The sequence below is a fragment of the Oryzias latipes genome, chromosome 7 (assembly GCF_053564925.1).
Source record: "Oryzias latipes strain Hd-rR chromosome 7, Olatipes_Hd-rR_3.1".
Classification (NCBI taxonomy): Eukaryota; Metazoa; Chordata; class Actinopteri; order Beloniformes; family Adrianichthyidae; genus Oryzias; species Oryzias latipes.
The window spans coordinates 22721099-22742038 of NC_136243.1; the positions used below are offsets into that span (position 1 = coordinate 22721099).

The 20940-nt window shown below is 41.8% G+C and overlaps 1 protein-coding gene across 1 annotated transcript in view; it reads right to left on the reverse strand.

The window, feature by feature from the left end:
* Positions 1-10: 10 nt before the first annotated feature.
* The window catches only part of lgr6 (leucine-rich repeat containing G protein-coupled receptor 6), a 34762-nt gene continuing 13832 nt past the window's right edge, over positions 11-20940 (reverse strand). The window contains exons 2-18 of the mRNA NM_001278833.1: positions 19829-19900; positions 13364-13435; positions 11525-11596; positions 8691-8906; positions 8498-8569; positions 5768-5836; positions 5288-5359; positions 5082-5153; positions 4631-4699; positions 4302-4373; positions 3982-4047; positions 3792-3863; positions 2884-2955; positions 2585-2710; positions 1925-2079; positions 1254-1334; positions 11-1149 (exon numbers count right to left, since the gene is read on the reverse strand). Of these exons, the coding sequence (NP_001265762.1) occupies positions 11-1149; positions 1254-1334; positions 1925-2079; positions 2585-2710; positions 2884-2955; positions 3792-3863; positions 3982-4047; positions 4302-4373; positions 4631-4699; positions 5082-5153; positions 5288-5359; positions 5768-5836; positions 8498-8569; positions 8691-8906; positions 11525-11596; positions 13364-13435; positions 19829-19900 (2569 nt within the window). The remainder of the gene's footprint in view (positions 1150-1253; positions 1335-1924; positions 2080-2584; positions 2711-2883; positions 2956-3791; positions 3864-3981; positions 4048-4301; positions 4374-4630; positions 4700-5081; positions 5154-5287; positions 5360-5767; positions 5837-8497; positions 8570-8690; positions 8907-11524; positions 11597-13363; positions 13436-19828; positions 19901-20940) is intronic.

Genomic DNA, 20940 nt, shown 5'->3' on the forward strand with positions numbered 1-20940 from the left:
TTAGTCTCCCTCATTCTTCGACCCTCTCCTTACCAGTGAGAGTGGGTGTTTGACAGGGAATGAGGGCGACGGACGAACTGGAGGAGCAGTGGGAAAATCGAATCGGATCAAGTCCAGCCTGAAAAGAGGAGCCCTCACTGTACATGGCATCAGCATCTGTGAGTGACAGCCGGGCTGATGAATCGGAGCAGGAGCTCTTCTCTGTCTCCACAGAAACCAGCGAGTCCAGGGTGCGGTCTCTTCGCAGCTGTGGACGTGATTTTGGGCGAGGCCAGAAGAAAAAGTGAGAGTGGTCTCTCGTGAAAAGGAGGAAGAGGAGAGGGTTGAGGCACGCGGGTAAAGGTTGGAGAAGCAAAAGAACTGATTTCAAAACCTCCTCTCCCAAAGAGAGAAGACCCAAAAGAGAACAAAGAGACAGGAAGGCCACAGGTACGTAGAGGAGGCTGTTAGTAAATATTAACCAGGCGACATGTTTGATCATCGCACAGTCCCATAATCCCTCACATTCACCTCTTAGTAACTCACAGTATAGCCGAATGTATGAACTTATTACTAATAGCAAGCAAAAAGTGTTTATCATAATGAGCGTCAAAGGAAAACCCAGAGAGGATGGAAGGCGGGAGGCAGGGGGAGGCAGGGGTGAGGGGAGACAGAAGGGTGAGGACCCATAGTCTCCCACTCCAACTAGCGGGAGAGAAGCAAGTGTCAGGGAAAGAGAGAGGCAAAAAACGGCACATGTGCGCACACTGCCAAGGGATGGGGATTTCCCATAGAACCGAGCACAGGTCACGCTCACGCCACACTGCACCGCCGCAAGCGTCAACAGCAACACGCTCGCCTCTGAGGCAAACACCCAAACCCATCCTGTCGCCTGACACCCCAGACCCCCTTCCCACCGCGCTCCATAGTGGTTAAATTGTCCTATAGTGAAAGCGTCCATGAGGGCCAGGGTGCATGTACACACGCCTGTCAACAGATTGGAAGCGCCCATGCAAGCCACAGTGAAGTGAAGTGGTGACAGGTTTCCCGAGGATCCAAAAAGAGACAGGAGCAGGAGGGAGTTCCCCAACAGAGACACCAGAGAGATGGACCACATGCCGATGCGGACCAGCCAGCTGCCTAAAAGGGAGTCACAGGGGCGGAAGGGACCTGCAACACGACAAACACGCAACTCATCAGCAGAGCAAAAGAACCAATGATGAGTTTCTGTCTCAGCTTTCACATCTTCCGAGCTAAACTGTATGTTGCATTACCAGGTGTGGGCGTACACTGCACACTGGACTGCAGTTTAGATTCCTCAATTTCCAACTGGAAATCCTCCAAGTATGGATCGTCTGGAACACAGCATTGTTAAAAAATCAGAATTGGGAGAGCCAACGCCTTCAAGAAACCTGCCTCATAAAGTGTGTTAGACAGCCAAACAGTTTACATCTGGTAGATTACATTGTGTGCTTCCAACTAAAGGTTTTCTAACATTCCTCTCCAATGACAGACAAAACTTGTTGAAGACGAATGGCACCTCTAGAAAAGGTAATAATCGTTGCATGTTTATACGTAAATTAAAGTGGAATACATTGAAATCAGATTTATCATGGCTTGATTATTATTTGTTATCGCTCCCAAATAGGTAAACCTTGTGGTTGCGTGTTTTCAGTTACAGTGATGTAGGTTTATTGGTTTGATTTCAGCCTAATTATGGTTCATTTTTGTTTGTATTTGATTCCACCCACAGGAATGAAGGGTATATTTTACATGGACCAAAGAGCGTGTCAGGTGCCAGTTAACAGTGATTTTCTGGCAGGCTCTGACATATTGCAGACTGAGGCCTAAGAGTAAACATCCAGAGCTCAGGTTTCCGTCTCACATCCTGACTGTATGGATGCTAAATGCACACTTTCACAGATGGGAGCGTTCACTGTCTTACACTGAGCATCAGCGTGGATTTGGTACACGGCTACAGTCCTCTTCTGTAGGTCTTCGTGAGCGTTGCTCTGCTCCGTGTCCCATGAGCCCGCTGGCTTGTAGCTATCACAGGATGCATATACACAGCACTGGTAGGCGTAAGGCATCTCAATCACTCTGTAGCACACAGATGGGAGTAACAGTGATGATAACATTATGGAAAAAGCATTCCAAAGCAGTTTTTCTTCAGTTCTATGCATTATTGTGAGCAGGAACAATTGGGGAGTTTTGTTTATCCACTTGGAATAGTCATACAGTCCAAGCTGCATTTTTACCTACACATTTGTTCTGAGTAAATGGCTTTCTGCCATGGCTTTGCTTTAATTTTCTTTATTAATCACATTTTTCACTTTCACTTCGCTCTACTTTTCCGGAAAATTCAAAGGTTTCCGTGAGAAGAATACATTTGCAAGGAAATACCTCGTCATTTCTGAAATCCTGAACGGCTGCTCTATGATTAGCCAATTTTCAGAATTGGTCTCTTTTGATTAGGTTATGAAATGAATCAAAAGTTTTAAAGGATGCATTTAGAAACACATCTGGATCTTTGCAACAATTTTTATTCAAGCTTAAACAGACACCATATTATGGAGCATGCTGTTTAATGTGTTTTTAATCTTACCTCATGTGGGGGAAGTGATCAGGACCAAATGCTTCATACAAAAATGTGTTTCCTCTCAACTTGAGATGAGTGAGACCCCCCAAACCTGCAACTGGCACAGAGCTGAGACGGTTCTCGGACAGGTCCCTAAGTTGAAAAGGACACAAAATGTAACATTTGAAGTGAAATTTTTCCTCGTTGCAAAGAACATCAAGTAACGAGCAAAATGTAGACAAATGAGTATTTATGTAAGCCCAATGCTATGGTGTACTTGTGATCTCCCATTCACAAAATTGTCACGGCTTAGGGCTGTTACTTACAATTTTATCAAAGAATGAAGTGAGACAAAGGCATCCGGGTGGATCGATTCAAGCACGTTCCAGCTCAGATCCCTGAGAAGAAAAAAAGAACGGAACTGAGCTAAAACAGCCCCACTTTACAGACTAGTAGTGTATCTCCACCAGGTGTCAGTAATGTGATGTTCATCTTCCGGATTAGGCATCATCAATGCTTTAGCTTTTTTTTTTAGGAATCTGTTGTGATTTGTATTTGTTTGAATTAAAGTCTTTTTTTAACAGGTCATCAAATACAAAAATTTTAAATGACAATGCTGAGATTACGTAAAGTGTGTGAAACATTTTTTAAACTTCTTTTACTAACTTGTAAAACATAAAATAAAACTAATGAAAAATGTCTTTTTGGCATTATCTTATGTTGTTTACAAATTTGCTCCTCTTGATATACAGAGGTAATATTTCATTCATTTTCTAAACCCGTTTTGTCCCTTTCGAGGTCACGGGGCTGTTGGAGCCTTTTCCAGCCACTTGTGGGCGAAGGTAGGGGACGTCCTGGACAGGTCCCCAGTCTGTCGCAGGGCCACAACTCACACACCCATGCACACTCACACTCACACCTAGGGGGAATTTGAAGTAACCAATTAAACTATGAAGCATGTTTTTGGACAGTGGGAGGAAGCTAGAGTCCCCGGAGAAAACCCACGCATACATGATAATATCACAGAAAATATATTCAAGCTATAGGTTTTTTTTTCTTTTTCTGATTGTCACCCATTGTTTGTGTGTTTGTATTGAGCCTGTTTGCGGACACTGCAACAACCCAATTTCCCAAGCTGGCATCAAGAAAGTATCTTTATCTTATTTTATATATTAAAGGTAAAGATAATTGAACTGAATCCATTCTCACTGTCACTGGGAAGAGATTGACTCACAGGGCTTTGAGAGAGGTGAGCTGCTGAAAGGTACTTGACTCTATCCTCCTGATCTTATTATGCTGCAGTCCTCTGTTAAAGGAAAAAGAAAAACACACAAGTTCATTTACAGCTCATTAAAACGCAAAATGTCATTGAGAGACTCAAGTGCAGGCTGACACGTGTTTGTTGTGTGCATAATGGCACTCACATCTCCTGCAGAGCTGAGCAGTGGTAAAAGCTGGGAAGATCCTCTATCTGGTTGTGAGACAGCTCCCTGCAAGACACACACGGTTGGCAGCTGTGGATTTTTTGTGTGGGAAATTATAGAGTGTCAGGTTTATTTGAGTGCCAGCCCTGTCAGCAAGAAGACACCGCAGGACAAAACTTTATTTGGGGGGTGGGGGTGGGGGGTAGTAATTGGATTTCATTGCAAAGTGATTGCATGAATGATTGCTTGGGGGCACAGCTCTCCACAGCTGGGGTTTGTGTATCAAGTTTGAGCCTCTCGCCCTCCTCTGGTATACTCACAGGACTCTGAGGCGAGGCAGCTGCTCACATAGATCCAGAGGGAGAGCTGAGAGACCAGCACGAGTCAGCGTCCTATGCAGAGCAAAAAAATCCTCTGATCATTGTTTGAGTTCAGGCAAGGGAATAGATCTCCCAGTTCTGTGAGTCTAACTCGGCCTGACAAGCAGCTGTGTAGTTTTACCAAACCCGTCACTGACTGGAATAACTTGCCCGTCCCTCTCTATCCTTTCACTTGCCTCTCCTAAAATGCACGTTTGCAGACCACAGTCCAAGTGTTTTTCCACATTCTGTCTTGTAGTGAAATGATGTTTTGTGTGTATGACACTCACAGAATTTCCAGGCTGGTGGTTCCTTTCAGATCAGGGAATTCTTGAATCTGGGTTGCACCATTCAGGGAACTGTAGTCAAACACAGTGTGGGTAAAAAAAAATGTCATTTCAAAAGCTTCCATTTTCTTTGATTCTTTCCTCCAACACTCACACAGCAACACGTTGAAGCCAGACGTTGTCTAACAGCTCATTTCAGCCATCAAACTGATTCTCCAACATCAACACAGGCTATTTTGGCGGTCTCACTGGACATCATAAGTCAAACTCTTCAACATGCTCTTACAGCACACTCTCTTAGCACATCAGCATGCAGTGCAGCAATATGCTAACACTACATCCTTCAGTAAGCTATTAAACATGTCCACTCCACTCTCACTGAAAGGGACAGAGGATGATTTAAACTGTGTTTGGGTTGACCTGCTGGAATGGTTTTTGCTGACCGCAAACTTACAGTGTGTGCAATTTTGGTAAGAACTGGAAAGCGGATTTTCCCACAAACTGGATGGGGTTCTCATAGAAATGACTGCAAAAAAAAAGAAGAGAATACTGATGTTGACACATTGATTTGGTTTTGAAGATGATTAGTGGTGCAAGGGACAGTGAGATGTTTATTTTACAAGTGTGCATAGTACAGTTAAGAGTAGGGGCTGAACTCACATGGTTTGGAGCTGAGGGTTTCCCACAAAAGCCCTTTCAGGGATGGCTTTGATATTGTTGTTGTGGAAGCCCCTGACAAAATGAAAACACGCTGTTAATGAAACGCTATTTCAGTACGCTTGTTTTTTTGAGGCACAACAACGTGTGGCTGTGAGTGAGGAGACATCCTCATGTTGCACCTGCCGCTGTACAGCTGGAAAACAATTTTGGATCCATAAGACGTTAGCACACACACACATACATATGCAGAGTATCTGTGACACATATGCATGCTGTGGAACATCTGCTGAAGCTGAGTAAATACGGTTTTTGTGTGTATGTGCAGACGGCTGCGTGGGTGTGTATCCAGCACCTGCTTGGAGCGAGAGAGATTATATCCGAGTGCCACATTAAAATCACTTAGCGGGATTATTCAGGATAAAGCAACCATGATAGTCATGTCAGGCAGGTGTGTGTTTCTGCCTATGTGGATGTACTCACAGTTCCTGAAGTTTGCTCAGTGTCCTGACGGCCACAGGGAACTCCTGCAAGTCATTGTAGTTTAAATCCCTGCAAGAAAGATAAACAGTTTTGATTAAATAATGTTTAAAGTCATTAAGTTCAAGTCATTCAGGAAGTTTTATATCTTAGTGCGGTGGAAATAATAATTTATTTAAATCTGTGTGAGAAAGCCTTTTCTTCTCTGGGCTGGGTGGGTGGCCACTAGAGGATAAATTCTAGTTCCAACTCTTGACCTTTGTTGGTCACTGGTTTGTTTTTTAACAGTTAAATAATCATTTCTAGTGACTTAATCTTAAATCTTGCTTAATTTATTGTTTTTATCAACACCACAGTGATCTAAAACAGTAGAAAAAGTAGAACAGGTGAGGGACATAGAGTGAGACATCTCCTCTCTGTTCTTTCACACACCTTCCCTTCTAAAGTCCACGTCAAACAGCCATTTTGCACATATTGCATGGATACGTGAATATAAGTGGAAAAAGTGAGAAGTTTGGTCTTTACAGGAACATTTTCCCAGATGGATCTCTAATGAACCACATTAAAACCATAAAAGCAGTACAAATAAACCAAGCAAAGAACACATAAATCAATGTAGAACACGCAACCATGTGTGATTTATGTGCAATTCATTAGTGATTTACTCGTCAATTACACAATTTAACATGATATGTGCGCCGTATACACAATATAAAAGTTATAAATCGGTGGTACATTCGTGAAAAGTCCGTTATACATACATGGAACGTTCATGGAAAGCCACTAATTTGTGTGTGCATCTCGTAAAAGTCACGTACAATTGCGTACGATTCCCCTATTCCGTATAACCTATAAAACATGAGTAAACTGCGTAATTCTCAAAAAGTTTTTAGAAGCTCAAAACCGAATTCAAGTTAAAACCCGTCAGCTGAAACCCTCGGACATCTGCGCACACTGACAAATGACGAATGCAACAAACAGTTATGAAATACGTATATCGTTCATGTATCACGAAAGACCGAAATTTCATACATGAAAAATGCACAAAACGTACTATATGCATTGGCTGTGTGACATGGCCTTTAATTACTGTTGCAGACCCAATATATCCCAAAAGGACAATGACACGCCCTTGGAGCAAAGGGTTGAGTCACAGGGGCCCTATACCATTTTATCGACAACATCTATATACATTTTTTTTATGTGTTCTGTGCTTCTCACAGGATTTTTTTGAAGTTTTATGTCCAAGTCCACCAGATCTTTCTTTTGGGTTTTTTTCTGAAAAATGTCCTAAATGATCAAATCCCACCTACATTTTTCATCAAAATATGCCTGTTAAATATTTTGCTTCTAATAAGATCTAAAAATGCAATCATACTGAGCCCAATTTCATAGAAATAAACAGATATGTTTGCAGCTGAGATTTAAACTGTGTATTCACTGAATGTTTTTCAGTAGCTGATGCAAAACTTTATCTCTTGTCTGCTTCTGCTCAGTCCTGCTTGCATTTGCTGTTTTCCAGCAGTTCCTTGGACGGCTTCTGGTAGTACGTAATCATTTTATAATATACAACAGAGGCGGGAGAGGTGGGCGGCATTATACAGATGGTCTCTCATGTTTCTAGTGCTTCTCATAAGCAAGGACACTGTGAGCGATTAACCCTTCATACCAGCACAAACTGCACGTCAGACACCTGTCATCTTACCCCGCTGAATCATCTGTTTCTTCAACTGGTGCTAGCCCAAACACTTTAACACACACTATTCTCGTCCTGAGAACTTCATCCTTCTCTTTCACACTCTCTGGTTTTCATTCATTCCCTTAAACTGTGACTACTCTGAGTTACGCCCCAGTTCTTCATATTTCCCAACATGCATATTGGCTTTCAAGTTGGGTGTAAAGCTGGCCTTGCGCTTATGATTGCACGTGCAGCAATATGTATGCGCACACATGTTTGCATGTGCCCACACACATGGTCATAAAAAGGAACACACAATTTTTTACACTTCAACAGGTTGTTAAGCAGCATGCCAGAAACCCTGTTTTCATCAGACCACCATGACTTGCATCTATAACACTTTCTTCCATGCTCTTTCTTTCTTTTTACATACGTCTGCATGGGTTTCTCTGAGTTTCCATTTTGGTGTGTGGCTAGGATTTAGTTATGGAAGTTATGGCACGGATATTCTAAAAACCAATCCCGCCGGCGCCGCAATGGGCTGTTCATGACCTTAGCTTTGCTACGCAGTTGCCTTAACAGAACACACAGGAATGCTTTAACAATACAATTAAAGATGATCTTTTCATCTTCACGTTCCTGCTGTTCGATTTTTAGCTGCGGTTTTCCGAAAGGTTCAAGCACCTGCTGGAATTACCAGAACATTAATCATTATGACTGTCCAATTTAATGTTTTCTTTGGCATATGTTGCAAGAGAAATATCTCGATTCAAGTAGTTTTTTATGAACAACCATCTCTGTTGCAAACGAAATGTGTGGGACATAAAGTGATGAGCTTGTGTTAACTCGTGTTGTTACATTCAGTCAGTTTTGACCATATTTTAATAATGATCTTTATCATTGGAAACAAATGTTGATACACACAGCTTACATTGTGTTCAGAAACAGCAAAAAAACAGCTGAAAATCTGTTTAAAATGAGAACTGAAAATGTAACATTTTATGATAGCTACCATCCAAAAGTATGAAAAGTAATAAAAAAAGCAATATACTCACAGTGTTTCCAGGCTCTGTAAACCTTCAAAACATCTTGAACCCATACTCTGAATGTGGTTGTTATGCAGATGCCTAGAGAAAGTTCATTATCACTTTCAGTAATGAACCAATCAGTCTCCATGGTGCATAACTGCCCCCATCCCACTTTAGCAGAACAAATCATGTATTGTTGTGTAAAAAAATAAAAACTCACAGCACAACAAGAGCAGAAAGGTTGGCAAATGCGTAATCTGGGATGTGTGTGATCTGGTTGAGGGCCAGCGTCATAGCCTGCAGAGACGGCAGAGAGTCCAGCGCCATCACTGGGATCTCCGTTAGGGAGTTGTCATCGAGCCACAAGTGTCTCAGGGAGCGAACGCCTTCAAAAGCCTCAGAGGGAACATCAGACAGCAGGTTGGCATCAAGACGCCTGAGGGGTAAAAGAAGCTGTGCTTAGTGTAATAATTATCAACTCAAGTGCAGATTTTTTTTTTCTTTTTGCTAAATGTGCCTGTGTGTCAGTGCTTTTGTGTGCAGTAGTGGTTGTGTGTCATGGCCTTGAATCGAGTTGGCTTACGGTGAGGTTATTATCAGAATTAGGTGCTCTTTACTCTCCTTCTTTCATCTTTACTGCAGCCTCTTACAAGTTCTTCATTATGATTTATGCTAAATAAGCCATGTTTATCTATACCAGCACAGACAAGTATGAAATGCAGGATGAGAAAGACACAGACATGTAGGAACGGCTGGGGTGAGCTTGCTTTGGTAGACCAGACTTTCTTTTTTTACACGCAGCGTCTGGAAAAAGGGAAAACCAGACAGCGCAGTTGAAGATGCTTCTTTCGCCTCCCTATTTCATTCTTTCCATGCAGGAAATTGAACCCTCCACACCTCAGACGCATACAGCACTGCTTTCTTCTAATGGAGCTATGACAGTGGTCACACATATGCTTTCATACATGCACTTGCAATTTTTTGCGAACAATACAGATTCCAACAAATCTGTCCTTCTTCAATTCCCCAAACCCAAGGAACAGTGCCTACACACACCCAGGGTAGACCCACACACATTCATACGCGTTGATATTGATAAATGATCCCCTCAAGGCAGAATCGACAAGCTGAGACCACTTCCTCCTGTTGTTCTCCTTTCCTTGGCCCCTTCACAGCTATTCATTAATCTCCTTTTGCTCCCTGTGGCCCGTCTCAAACACATTTTGTTTCAAACTTGGTCACTGATGCACTCCCAACTGCTGTGACCTCCTTATTTGTTTCAATTGCCATCTTTTTTTCATTCACCAGGAAGAGAGCATCATCAAAGAAAAATCTGAACTTGGGGTCTGAACTTTGGAATTTTTGCTCCTGGAAAACTTTCCATTAGAACAGCTATTGTATACACAGGAAGCTCAAATGTAGGTACTAACTGAGACGCTGTCTGACATTCACAGAAATATGTAATGTCTGTATATATACAATCACAAACAACTTCCAAAAATGTCTTTGTCTCTGCCTCGTGAAGGTGCATTTTTCACAGTATTAAACATCTTCCTCTGTGTGCTCCAGCGGAGGACATTGTTTGTCCCTGACCCCAATCAGAGGATGAAAGCTGCGGAAGGGCCTTCAACTTTCTAGGTTGTTCTCTGGGGCAGAATATAATCACTCCTTCGGACAGACATACCAGGTCTCGAGAAGGTCCAGACAGAATGGGGAATGTTTCACTGGGGACAGTAAAGCAGGCTATTTCCTACCCATCACATCAAAGTCTGATTATAGGAGTAAGACGTAGAGAGAATTTTTTTTTAATGGTCTAGGAGATTTGGGGACCTGCCTGTGCTGGTTCAATTCTCCAGATGGCCAAAGTTTTTACACAAAAAAGGAACTTGGAGTCAAATCCCTGAAAACAGGCTTTACACTGATATACCACTGGTTTGTGAAACTCATCAGTGGTGAATATGAAGCTTAACCTGTGGGATTGGACCCAAAACTCCTGCACACAATGGCACCAAACTAACCCACAGCACTGTCCCGAAAGGTGAGAGATGTTTTTTTTAGTTTTTTTTTAAGCTAACTCATAACTTACTTTGCATTAAATGTGTCGTTTATATACTAAAACAATGTGAAATCCATGCACTGACTCATTTGCCGTCCATCTGTCTTTTTATATTTCATGCCAGTGAGAGGTGCAGACAAGCTTCACAATCTAAAGGCTTTCCAGTAATCTTTCTCCTATGAGCTTATCATTATTTTAATGAGATGGTACGCCTGTTCAATGGCTGTGGGTTTGCTGAATATGTGTGCTTTTCATTTCAGGAGGTGATGTCTATCAAAAAAAAAAAAACATGGAGAGTAAAGGACCTCACACACTCATGAAAACAAAGACGAGGATTTAACAAAATATTCATTTAGATATTAAAATAATAACCGGTATGTAAAGTTAGCTCAAATGCGTAACTACAGTGGATGGACTTGTTCATGATACACTTACTGGGTAACAAGTCTGCTTTAAAGATGCAGGGAAATGCTGAACATTGTAAATAAGTTTCATGGCAGTCTGTGGGGTTCGGGAATTAGTAAATATGCAGGTGGTCCACATGCCCTCGTCCAAGCGTGCGTACTGACACACAAACTCTGACACCACAGATTAGACAATTAGTCCACCAAACACTCTCATCAGCCAGGGGGATAACAGAGTGGGTGGTGGGAGAATACCGGAGGAGTGGGAGCTCAGGAGGAAGAGAGGGGGAACTGATGGAAAATGGGGTTGTTTCACAGCTCATTGGAGATGCTCTCTCTGGCTCGCAGTGTCTGCTGTTCCTCTCATGGCTTCCAGATGCTGCCATGAACTGGACTGACACAATCAGAGCTGTGTAACAGTGAATGCAAAACTGCTGCAGCCAGCACCGGGGCACGGTCTGTAATTTGTCAGTGGTACTCTATACCTGCACTGTGGTTACATCTGAGATATGTGGGTGGGCCTGGGGATGTTTCGTTCCTCTGTTGGATGAGGTAGAGGAGCAATATTAGTGCATGTGTGTTAGAGAGACTCACAAGGACAGGAGGTTGGGGAGATCCCATGGAGCATCATCAGGAAGTCTCTCCAACTGGTTGTTCTGGAGCATCCTAAAAGACACACAGGATTCAGCTCTTGCCATCAGGTGTGAGGCTGATTTCGTGTTTGTTACAAAGCATTAACCAAATAATTCTATTGTGAAGGGAATCTGACACAAGACAGGCAAGAGTAAGATTGAAGAGAAGCAGAGACGGAGGAAATAGAGCGAGAACCTCCTTGGGTGGGCTGTGATGTCATTCTCAGTAGAATGGAGAAAATATGAGGAGGACGTATGGTGCAAACAATGGCTTTCGCTCATTCTTCACCCTTTTTTCCTTTTCTTTTTTTTATATTTGCCCTCTTCAACTTTAATTTTGACATTGTGCCAATGCCACAAAACCCATTCATTGTGGTTCTGTAAGAACACAGCTACATTTTATGAAAGAGAATTCCTAAAAGGTTCTCATAAAAAAGTAGTTTGTCTTTATATCCAGCACACTTGCTACATTTATTTTTAAATATTTGTATGTATATTATATTTCCAGAATGAGCATGAGTAATAGGCCATAATTGTAAGCTTTATTCTGAAAGAGTTCATCCAAACTGTATGGCTGTTCGTCCCACAGAGACAATTCTGAGATAAATGAAGCTAGTCCAGACAGTGTTCTGTTTTATGAAGTGATTGACCAATTGTGGGTAGGTAAACTATCTGAAACATTTTTTTTTTAATTCAGTGTTCATCCAGGGGCTCTGAAAGTGTTTGGGGCCCCAAGCAACACCTACTTTTGCCTAATGGTAAGTCTTCCCTTGTCCACACTTTAACTGTTGGAATGTTGTTTTGTTATCTGATATCCCTACATAAGATATTGTACTACAATCTAGAGCTGCTCGTGTATGAGGCTGTGTGAGTTTGGTGATATCCCATCCTTCTGTGCAAAAGATTTAGGAGAGTATTTGTTTGACACAACTTGACTCCCAATAAAATATTTAAAAAGGAAGCCAACAGTTGAGGTGCTATGAGGCCACAGAGACTCTACATTTGCTTTGGTGATGCTGCATGAACAGCATGAACTTTGGTTTTCAGACATGTAATAATCCATGTTTTAGATTCATATCCCAGGATTTATTGCTGGTTCACTCATTTTGCCTTGGTGAGTTTCACATTGCAATCTCCAAAAAAGATCAAGTTGTATCTTTGGTACCTATCCAGGTTCCCTCATGTTTCAAACCATAGTTTGCCAGCTAGGTTCATGCTCTGCAGGACTGATTCTTAATGTTTTCAGCCAAAGTCAAATAGGAGGTGAAGCTGCTTGCCAATGCTCATGAAAACTATCTTAAAACCCTTGTCCTAACCCTTCAAGAAATATAGCTGCAACTCATTAGATGCCGCAAGTCAGAAGGTACAATGTATTTTATTGCTGCCCTGCTCATTTTTGTGATTTAATGCTTTACAGCAGCTGTAACAGTTAGTGGCCATGGATCATAAAGCACTGAACACAGTATGAGAAATGGGGTGTTAAAAGAACAGTTTGACTAGAACTCTAAAGTCAATTTTTTTGCCACTTGCTGTAATCCTAGTGTGTGGTTGGACTTAAGAGGTCTCAGCATGACACCTGTGGACGTGTGTATGTGCTAGTGTCATTCGGCTTGAAATTGAAACTCGCCTCAAGCTGTTTGCCAACTCCACCAATAAACTTTAGTGTTGGTTAATGATGTGTAGCCTTTGTGTTTTATTTAAAGCAAGAGAACCACTCCTGTAGAACAGTCCACAATGGGTTTGCGTTGGAAAAGAGCGTATTCACTTTCAAGTGCATAAGACGAAGAAGGGAGTTACTTACAGAACTCTGAGGTTGTGAAGACCTTGGAGCGCTTGGCCTGAGATATACCTCAGCTGATTCCCTGAGATTCGCCTGGAGAAACATGAGTTAAAAAAAATGAAATGAAATCACTCTCAAAGAAATTGTTCAATTCTCACAAGAGTAGTTTTGCCATTTGCTTTATTCAGTGTTTTTGGAAAAGGCTGTAACATGACTTCATTCCAGACTTACAGCTTTGGGGTTGCTGTTGGGTCAGTATGCAAATAACAACACTCCCATACTGTGGCTGAGTATGACCCAAAACACACACAGGTAACTCAAATAAGACGTGGTCAACAAGTGCACTGCAAGGGTATGCATGGATGTCTTGTGAGACGTATACTTTGGTATGTGTATACACACAAACATGTAAGTGGGGAGAACGTGCGTGCCAATTTATATGTCCTTGAGGTAAAATTGGGACCATTCCGTTGGCCCTTGAGGACAGCTATAGAGAGAAACCACACACATTCACACAAGCAATCCAATCAGTTTGTTTATCAAACACAGCACCTAATGGTCATTTTGTGAGTGTGTATAAGTTGTCAAAATAAATACCATTTGGTACAACAGAGAAACACTCAAGGTCACAGGCTGAACACAGCTAAACACAGATTTGGCCTTCACAGCTCGAGACCACCCACTTCTATTAAACACACACATACGTTAAAGTTTAGTCATTGGCACCCTCATGTACCTAGAACTATTTCTGGATAGGTGACGCTCTGTCTTATACTAGACAAAACCCATTTTCATTAATTCCAGGATATCAGAATATCAATGTTGTCTGCTTTACTAAGCCACTATCATCCAGTCATTATTGGATGACGGCTTAAAGCGAGCTCTGCCTGACATCTGACACAGGTGTCAACACCCCTCATTCCCATAACCGTGCATTGGCCAGCCACTCAACCTCACTCACGCCTGCCAGATTTCACACTCAGCTTAAAGTAGAACTTGGACAGCGCTTCTTCTTATCAGCACAAATGCACCTATTAACATATTGAATTTAAAAACTACCTAAACCAACTATCATCCAAACTGTTGTGAACTTCAGTATTGCCTCAATTCAAACGCCTCACACTGTCTCCGTACACATTTGCTCAAAATCAAATTCTTTACCCAGACTGACTTCATTTCTGAGTAAATTTAGATGAAGTCCATTTTGCCGTTAGATCAGCTTTTCAATTATAAAGGAGTGTGGTTACTTTTACTGTCAACCAGAGGACCATTTCAGTTTTTTATGCTGCTTTAGCTGGTCTCTCAGAACAATTTAAACAGCTGACTTTCCAGAGGGAATAGTTTCAGTAAGTTTTCATAGCTCAGGACTTCAGTAAAAGGCATCTGCTCTCAGTCTGTTGAACCTCATCTGCCTTCTTTTGTTTCCTGCTCGGGCGCATGCATATGTTAAAGACGAACTGGAAGGAAATAAGATATTGGAAGCACCAAAATTAAAATAAATGGGAACACCAGTAATTTTCAATTTTAGAAAACAAACTTTGTAGTTAAGGCAATAATAGGATGTGCATGTCTAACTGGCAACTCATCCATTATTTAATAGCTGCAGCATCTGAGCCAAAACAAGCTAGAATTGTGTTTCTTCTTACTTTTTTTTCCTCTTTTGCAAACCTCATTTGTCAAATGAGTAATTATGTCAAAGGTAAAGACAGATGCTAAAAAAATATTGAGACATTCTTGATAGACATCAACAGAGCGCATGCAGTTGCTATTGACCAACTTTTTCCATGATATCTGTGTGTGTATTTGGTTGTGCGATTAAGGGAATGTTCCACACTTAGCCTCTTAGTCGTCCCACATCAATCTCATTTAATGGAAGGCGCCTTGCTTTTGTCAAACCACGGCTCCAAAAAGTTTTTTCTTTTAATTTGATTTGGGGATAGTTTGAATTGTTCTTGGCCCCTGAGCTGTATAGATAAAATGTGTGCCTCAATATATTTCAGCTTGACTGAAATCCATTGCAGTGACTACAACAGCAGAGGCCAGTGTACTTGAACTGTGAGGGAGAAATACGGGGGTGGTGCCGCGTGCAACAAAGGTGAGACCACCCTGTTCTTCAGAGAAGACATTGCTGAAGCATGGCAACTTCTGATTATTCTACGTATCACCATGTCCTCTTGCCTCAGAATAATAAACAAGCTGACAGATTAAAGAGTTTGAGAACAAAGACAGGCAGCAACATCATATTTTTGATACAATCATGTGAAGATAGACGCACGGCAGGCCCTGAGCAGCTGATAGGAGTGATGATGAAAGGAGACGGGGGGGGTAAACAGGTCCTGTCTGAGAGAGGACAATTTATGTGTGGGTATTTTTTTCAGTTGGTACTTGCCCATGTGTGATTTTTGATCCATGTTATTCATCAGTTGTAATGTGATTGGTTGAGCATTTAAGGTCTAGCTCATCCTAAGAATTTGTTATACCTGCAATTAACGAATACTACAAGAACATGGGGAGCAAGCTTTTGTTTTTGCATGTAGCTGTGAGTTTATGGCCACCAGAAAGACTTAGAGCTATTACCAGCAGTGGGATACACCTGGAGAATCAAGAGAGTCAATATTGTGACCTCCAAAGCCTTTGCCCTACGTCAGACTCCTGGCATATCTGCAGACAATCTTATCAGGGTTGGAAAGACAAACCAGGCAGCACTAGCCTCCAGTTACTGCTTCTCCCCACTTGTATTCAAGCTACATGGAGTGTGGTTGTGGGAGAACTTGATGGACATTCAAGAGGTTTTGCTGGTGGTCAGGAAGGGAGTGCCGAGAACAGGATCAGGTTTAGTGGATAAGAACAAAACTGGGAACCGCTACCTTCTTTTTTTTTTAATCTAATGTGGCAATATTGTAAGTGAGTAGATGCAAAGCCAGCTTGAAGCAAGACTATTGTGTCTATCAGGTCTCTTAGAATGATTTTATTTCAGCTCTGTAATTACCGGTAGTGGCTGACTGATGGCAGCAGATAATGATAAGTATGAAAGACTCACAGAAATGGCTGATTATGTGTAGATTCAAAAGCAAAGTGAAACATGATCTGTGGGGGCATGAAAAGCATCAGCTTTAGTCTGTGATGAAGATGATAGGCAAGAAGCACTGTCGCTTTCTAAAGTGGCTTACAGGAAGATCATCTATCTCAGTTTCATTGCAACCATCCTCTACCATCTAAGCAAAGTTGCAGCCAGACCACAAATGGGCGCATCTTTGATACGAAACACCCGAAAAGAAGAAGAGCCGTCTTTTAAATGTCAGGTAGGCAAGTAACAAGTCTGAGAGTCTGTACCTGAATGCGGGCACTACTGCCCTCTCATTAACCACAGACATGATGTCTACCTCTCAGCCGCCTCTCATCATCATCCTGCAGATCTGTGCATTTTGAATGAAAAGGGCAACTCACTGATCAAAGTGTTAAATGATGGCTTAATAGGCGGAATTTCAGATCAATAGAATAAGATTAAAAAACAAGAAATTAGAGGCAAAGAGAGAGCTGGAGGGAGGACTGATTATACTTCTTGTGATCAGTGTCAGTGCAGCAGAGCATCAAAGGCAGCTGTGTCCTGAATGCTTTTTTTGCCTCTGAATAGACTTAATTACCTTACTGGAAGCTTGGAAGGAATATCTCTCTTTACTTTTTGTCATTTCAGAAGGTGAGAAGCAAACAGAGAGAGATAAGCTGCACAGAAGCCTGTGCTCCAGAGCCGTGCTTCTGCAGGACACTAAAGATTTTCTTTCTTCACTTCTGCAAAATGCGATCAAAGATCTTGGCAGGAGCAGATTTGTTTTGGTCTGTAAGAATGTGGCGGGAGCCAAAGAGAGAAACAAAATATCAAAGGCAGTGACGATTGCCTGCAGTAAAATGAATATGGGGAGCTGCAGAAATGTACTGAAAAGGGAGAGAGGCAGGCTGAGGGAGGGTAGGCAGTGAAGTACAGCTCAACATCAAACAATTTATCACTCTGCCAGTCACAACATGCCTGGCCCTTGTGTCTCCTTGCGCTACCAACCGATGGGGTAGTCCCACATCAAAAGCTGTCTCTCTCAAACAGTCTGTGTTTGTGCGCGGAGCCTTGGTTTGTTTTTCTAAGCACTATAAGTTGTTATAATTGTGATCTGTTTACCTTAGTCTGTTGTGCTCCATCTCTCTGAACCCTCTAGACAGAAGTGGATTTCAGAAACGCACTTTTCCATGCCTCGGAGCATCATGATCAATGATCAACAGGCAACAAAATCTGGCTTCAGGGCAGAAAAATGCTTCTTGGAGGAGGTACAAAGGATTTAAAACGTCTCCATGAAGTGCCAGAACTTCACAGTGATGCAGATCAATGAGGCTGTAAAACACTGGACAAACACTGCAGGTGCAGCTTTATCTCCCATTTCAACCAGCAGATGAAATGTCAGCGTCTGTGCTCAGGATCACCCTGCCATACCTGTTTCTCATTATTACACCAGTCGAATTGCTAGAGCATTCTTGTTTTTACAAAAGTAAAAGTTCAGCTCTGCCATAAATCAAAGTTGTGAATCTAAAATTCAGATCTTAAGGTGTCAAAAAGTTTCATTGCTCCGTTTTGCTCTGCTGTCGTAACACAGCTGCACCCTGACCTAAAATGAACTGAATGGTTATCCATCTAACCTCTTTACTTTCATCATAAGTAGCTCATGCCTCACAGGCTGCAGCCGCAAGAATTAGCAAGGAAAACAGCAGACTGTTCAAACATCCAATGCAGACACACACTCTGTGGGATCTGAAGGAAAAATAATCATGTGAAGACTGACATCCACAGAATCGCACCCTCAGGATAAAGTTGTGGGCTGCTTTTGTCAAACGGAGACTTAAGTGAATTCTGCTGAATGGTCAGATCAAATACCAGCAAAGCTGATGAAGAATGCTTTCTAAAAGTTTCTGCACATTTGCTAAGTAGTCTACTTTTCACCAATGAAGACGAAATTTTGCACTTTATTCTTTGTGAAGCAAATTGTATTAACTTAATGCACAGTAGACAAATCAAAGCCAGGGTCAAATTCTGTAATTTCATCTTTATTTCATTTTGAATGTCAAATAAAATTACGATTATAATCAGTTTGCTCTGTATTTGCAGCAGTCCTGGAAAAACTGTGTTTATATTGAAGCTTGTTCCAATAGTAGAACGTTTGGCTAAAACTGACTCCAGCATTTCTAAGCTGTTAAATCCCCACTCCAATCATCTTTTGATCTATTGTAAAATTGTTCCCAGTGGACTTTTAATTATGATTATCGTCGTTTTAAACTAAATCGTCGTTTTAAACTAAAAAATAAAAATAAAAAAACTTTTGTTTTTCTAGGACATAGTTTCTGCAGAGTGGCAAGAGTTCATCAGAGTTGTGAGCGGATGTTTAGGTGCAGATTAAGCCTTCCCTCATTTCCCATGATCCTTTGTTGACACTCTCTCCTGCTAGCCTACAGCCCCTCACACCCCAACCTAACATTAGTGGTGCAACAGAAATTGTGAGCAACATTGGAGTAATCCAGCTGTACAGTTTTGAGCCAGATACCAGCTCAGATGAGAAAAGATATTTATGGGTTAATTTGTCTACAGGTGAATGTTTCAGGATAGACCAGGGCTTGTTGCCTTCTGATTGTTTTTCATCTGCTCCCGATTCACCACAATTTTAATAGATAGAAAGAAAGAAAGAAATACCCCGAAATGCTATTTTGAGCTTAGATTTCTTCATGTGTCCTCCATCATAAGAAAAATGCAACAAGAACATGTTAAAAAGACCATAATCATGATTTTTATTGGAGTGGGTCTTTAAAGTTCTATACTAATAAGAAATATCAGCGAAACTACTTGAAAACCCAAAAAACAAAATCCTACAATGTCTTAAATTTAACTTTAAAACAATTGAACAATTTATCAATATATGCCAATCAAAATTCTTTCACATCAGCCTGATAAATGATTGGTTTAAGCTTTGAGAGCCTTCCTCAAAGGCTTAAGACGAAACAAAACAAAAAAGACTGACTTGCAGATAGTGCTCATGTATCACATTGGCTTTGCTGCAGTTTTTGCACTGGGTGCATCTGATTTGGCGAAGGTTTTGCGTCTACGTGTGTACTGCTTCAGCTAAGTTGTCCAGCTGAAATGCAGTCAAGTGGTGGGGGAGTAAGATACAGTTTGACTGCCGAGCACATAACCCACTCTGTGAATACTTAGAGGGCCATATATTCCCTCTCTCTGACTATCAGGTTCTGCCTCTTTCTGTTCTACAGCCATTCCAGGATCTGCTAGCATATTTCTGCAGGCGGTTTCTTTGTGGGGGAGATCAGAGGCAGGCCAGATCCTGTCACTGAGGTCTGCACGTAGCAGCAGGTCAGGAAATGAGCAATCCTCATCATGTGCGACTTGTGACATTGGGGGTTTGTGAACTTTAAGTGTGGCTTGAGTGATTTTGTACTCACAGCTCTGATAACAGGTGCAGGTGGTGAAAAGCTCTGGGCTGGATCTCACTGATGTTGTTCATACTCAGGTCCCTGGAGATACAAAACAGAAAGCTTTATGAAAAAAAGAAAAAGTCAATCAGTGTATAGTTTTGTTGTTTTTCTTTGAAGGCACTGAGGGTGTGAAATAACAAATGGTTGGAGTGTGTTTTTCCCCGTGCAATCAATCATCAAGAGCAGCACATTGGACAGGCAGAGGTTAGAAGGTTAGGCGGAGAGGTTGAAGGATGAAAGGGCGGAGATGCAGAAGAGAATTTTCCCCAATGAATCATTGTTGGGCAGCTGTAATTTCCTTCTCATCCCAGTGACTCTTTCTCTTTTCCAGATGTCTCACTTTACTTTCTCTCACATCTGACCCTTCAGCCTCCCCCTCATATCTGTCTCTTTCTCCTTCCCTTTTGCAGCCTTTTTTCCTGTCTTCAGTTTCTCAAAAGTCTCCTTTCTTCTTCCTTAGCTCCCTTCCAAAATACAGAAACACTGTATTTCTTTGCCTCCCTGACAAACACACACCCCACCATTAGTGTGTGTTGCAGGGGAATGGTTGCTGCGACTGCGTTGGGAGAGGATGTTCCGATGCATTCATGCTCATGCTAACCTAGAGCAACGTTTTTAAAAACTGTAAGGCAACTCCTGTGTCAGCCTCCAGTGAAAAACATATCTCACCTAATGGCCTTAGTCATGTAAGGTCTTTCTTTTTTTTTAAACACAGTGAAAGCAAGAATGTGTGACATGACACCTCCTTTACTTTCCCAGTCCTCTGGGTTTTGCATGATTCTTTAGCAGAGAAGCTCATATAAGCATGTGTTTATGCTTGTGTGTAAGACACTAACCATTGCTCATAAAGCCAGACCACCGGGTTAGCAAGTGTAAACTGTGCTCTCAGAAGCTCTTCGCTATTGGGAGTTTTGACACACTCTCTGTTTGTTTGTCGAGTCAGCCGGGCTGACAGCGGAGGCTGGATGGATCTGTCCTCAAGTATGTGGAAAATGAAAAAAAATGCTGCTTGGTGATACTTTAGTTTAAAAATCTGTTTGTCATAATTAGCAGATGAGACAAGTTTGGTACACCGAGAG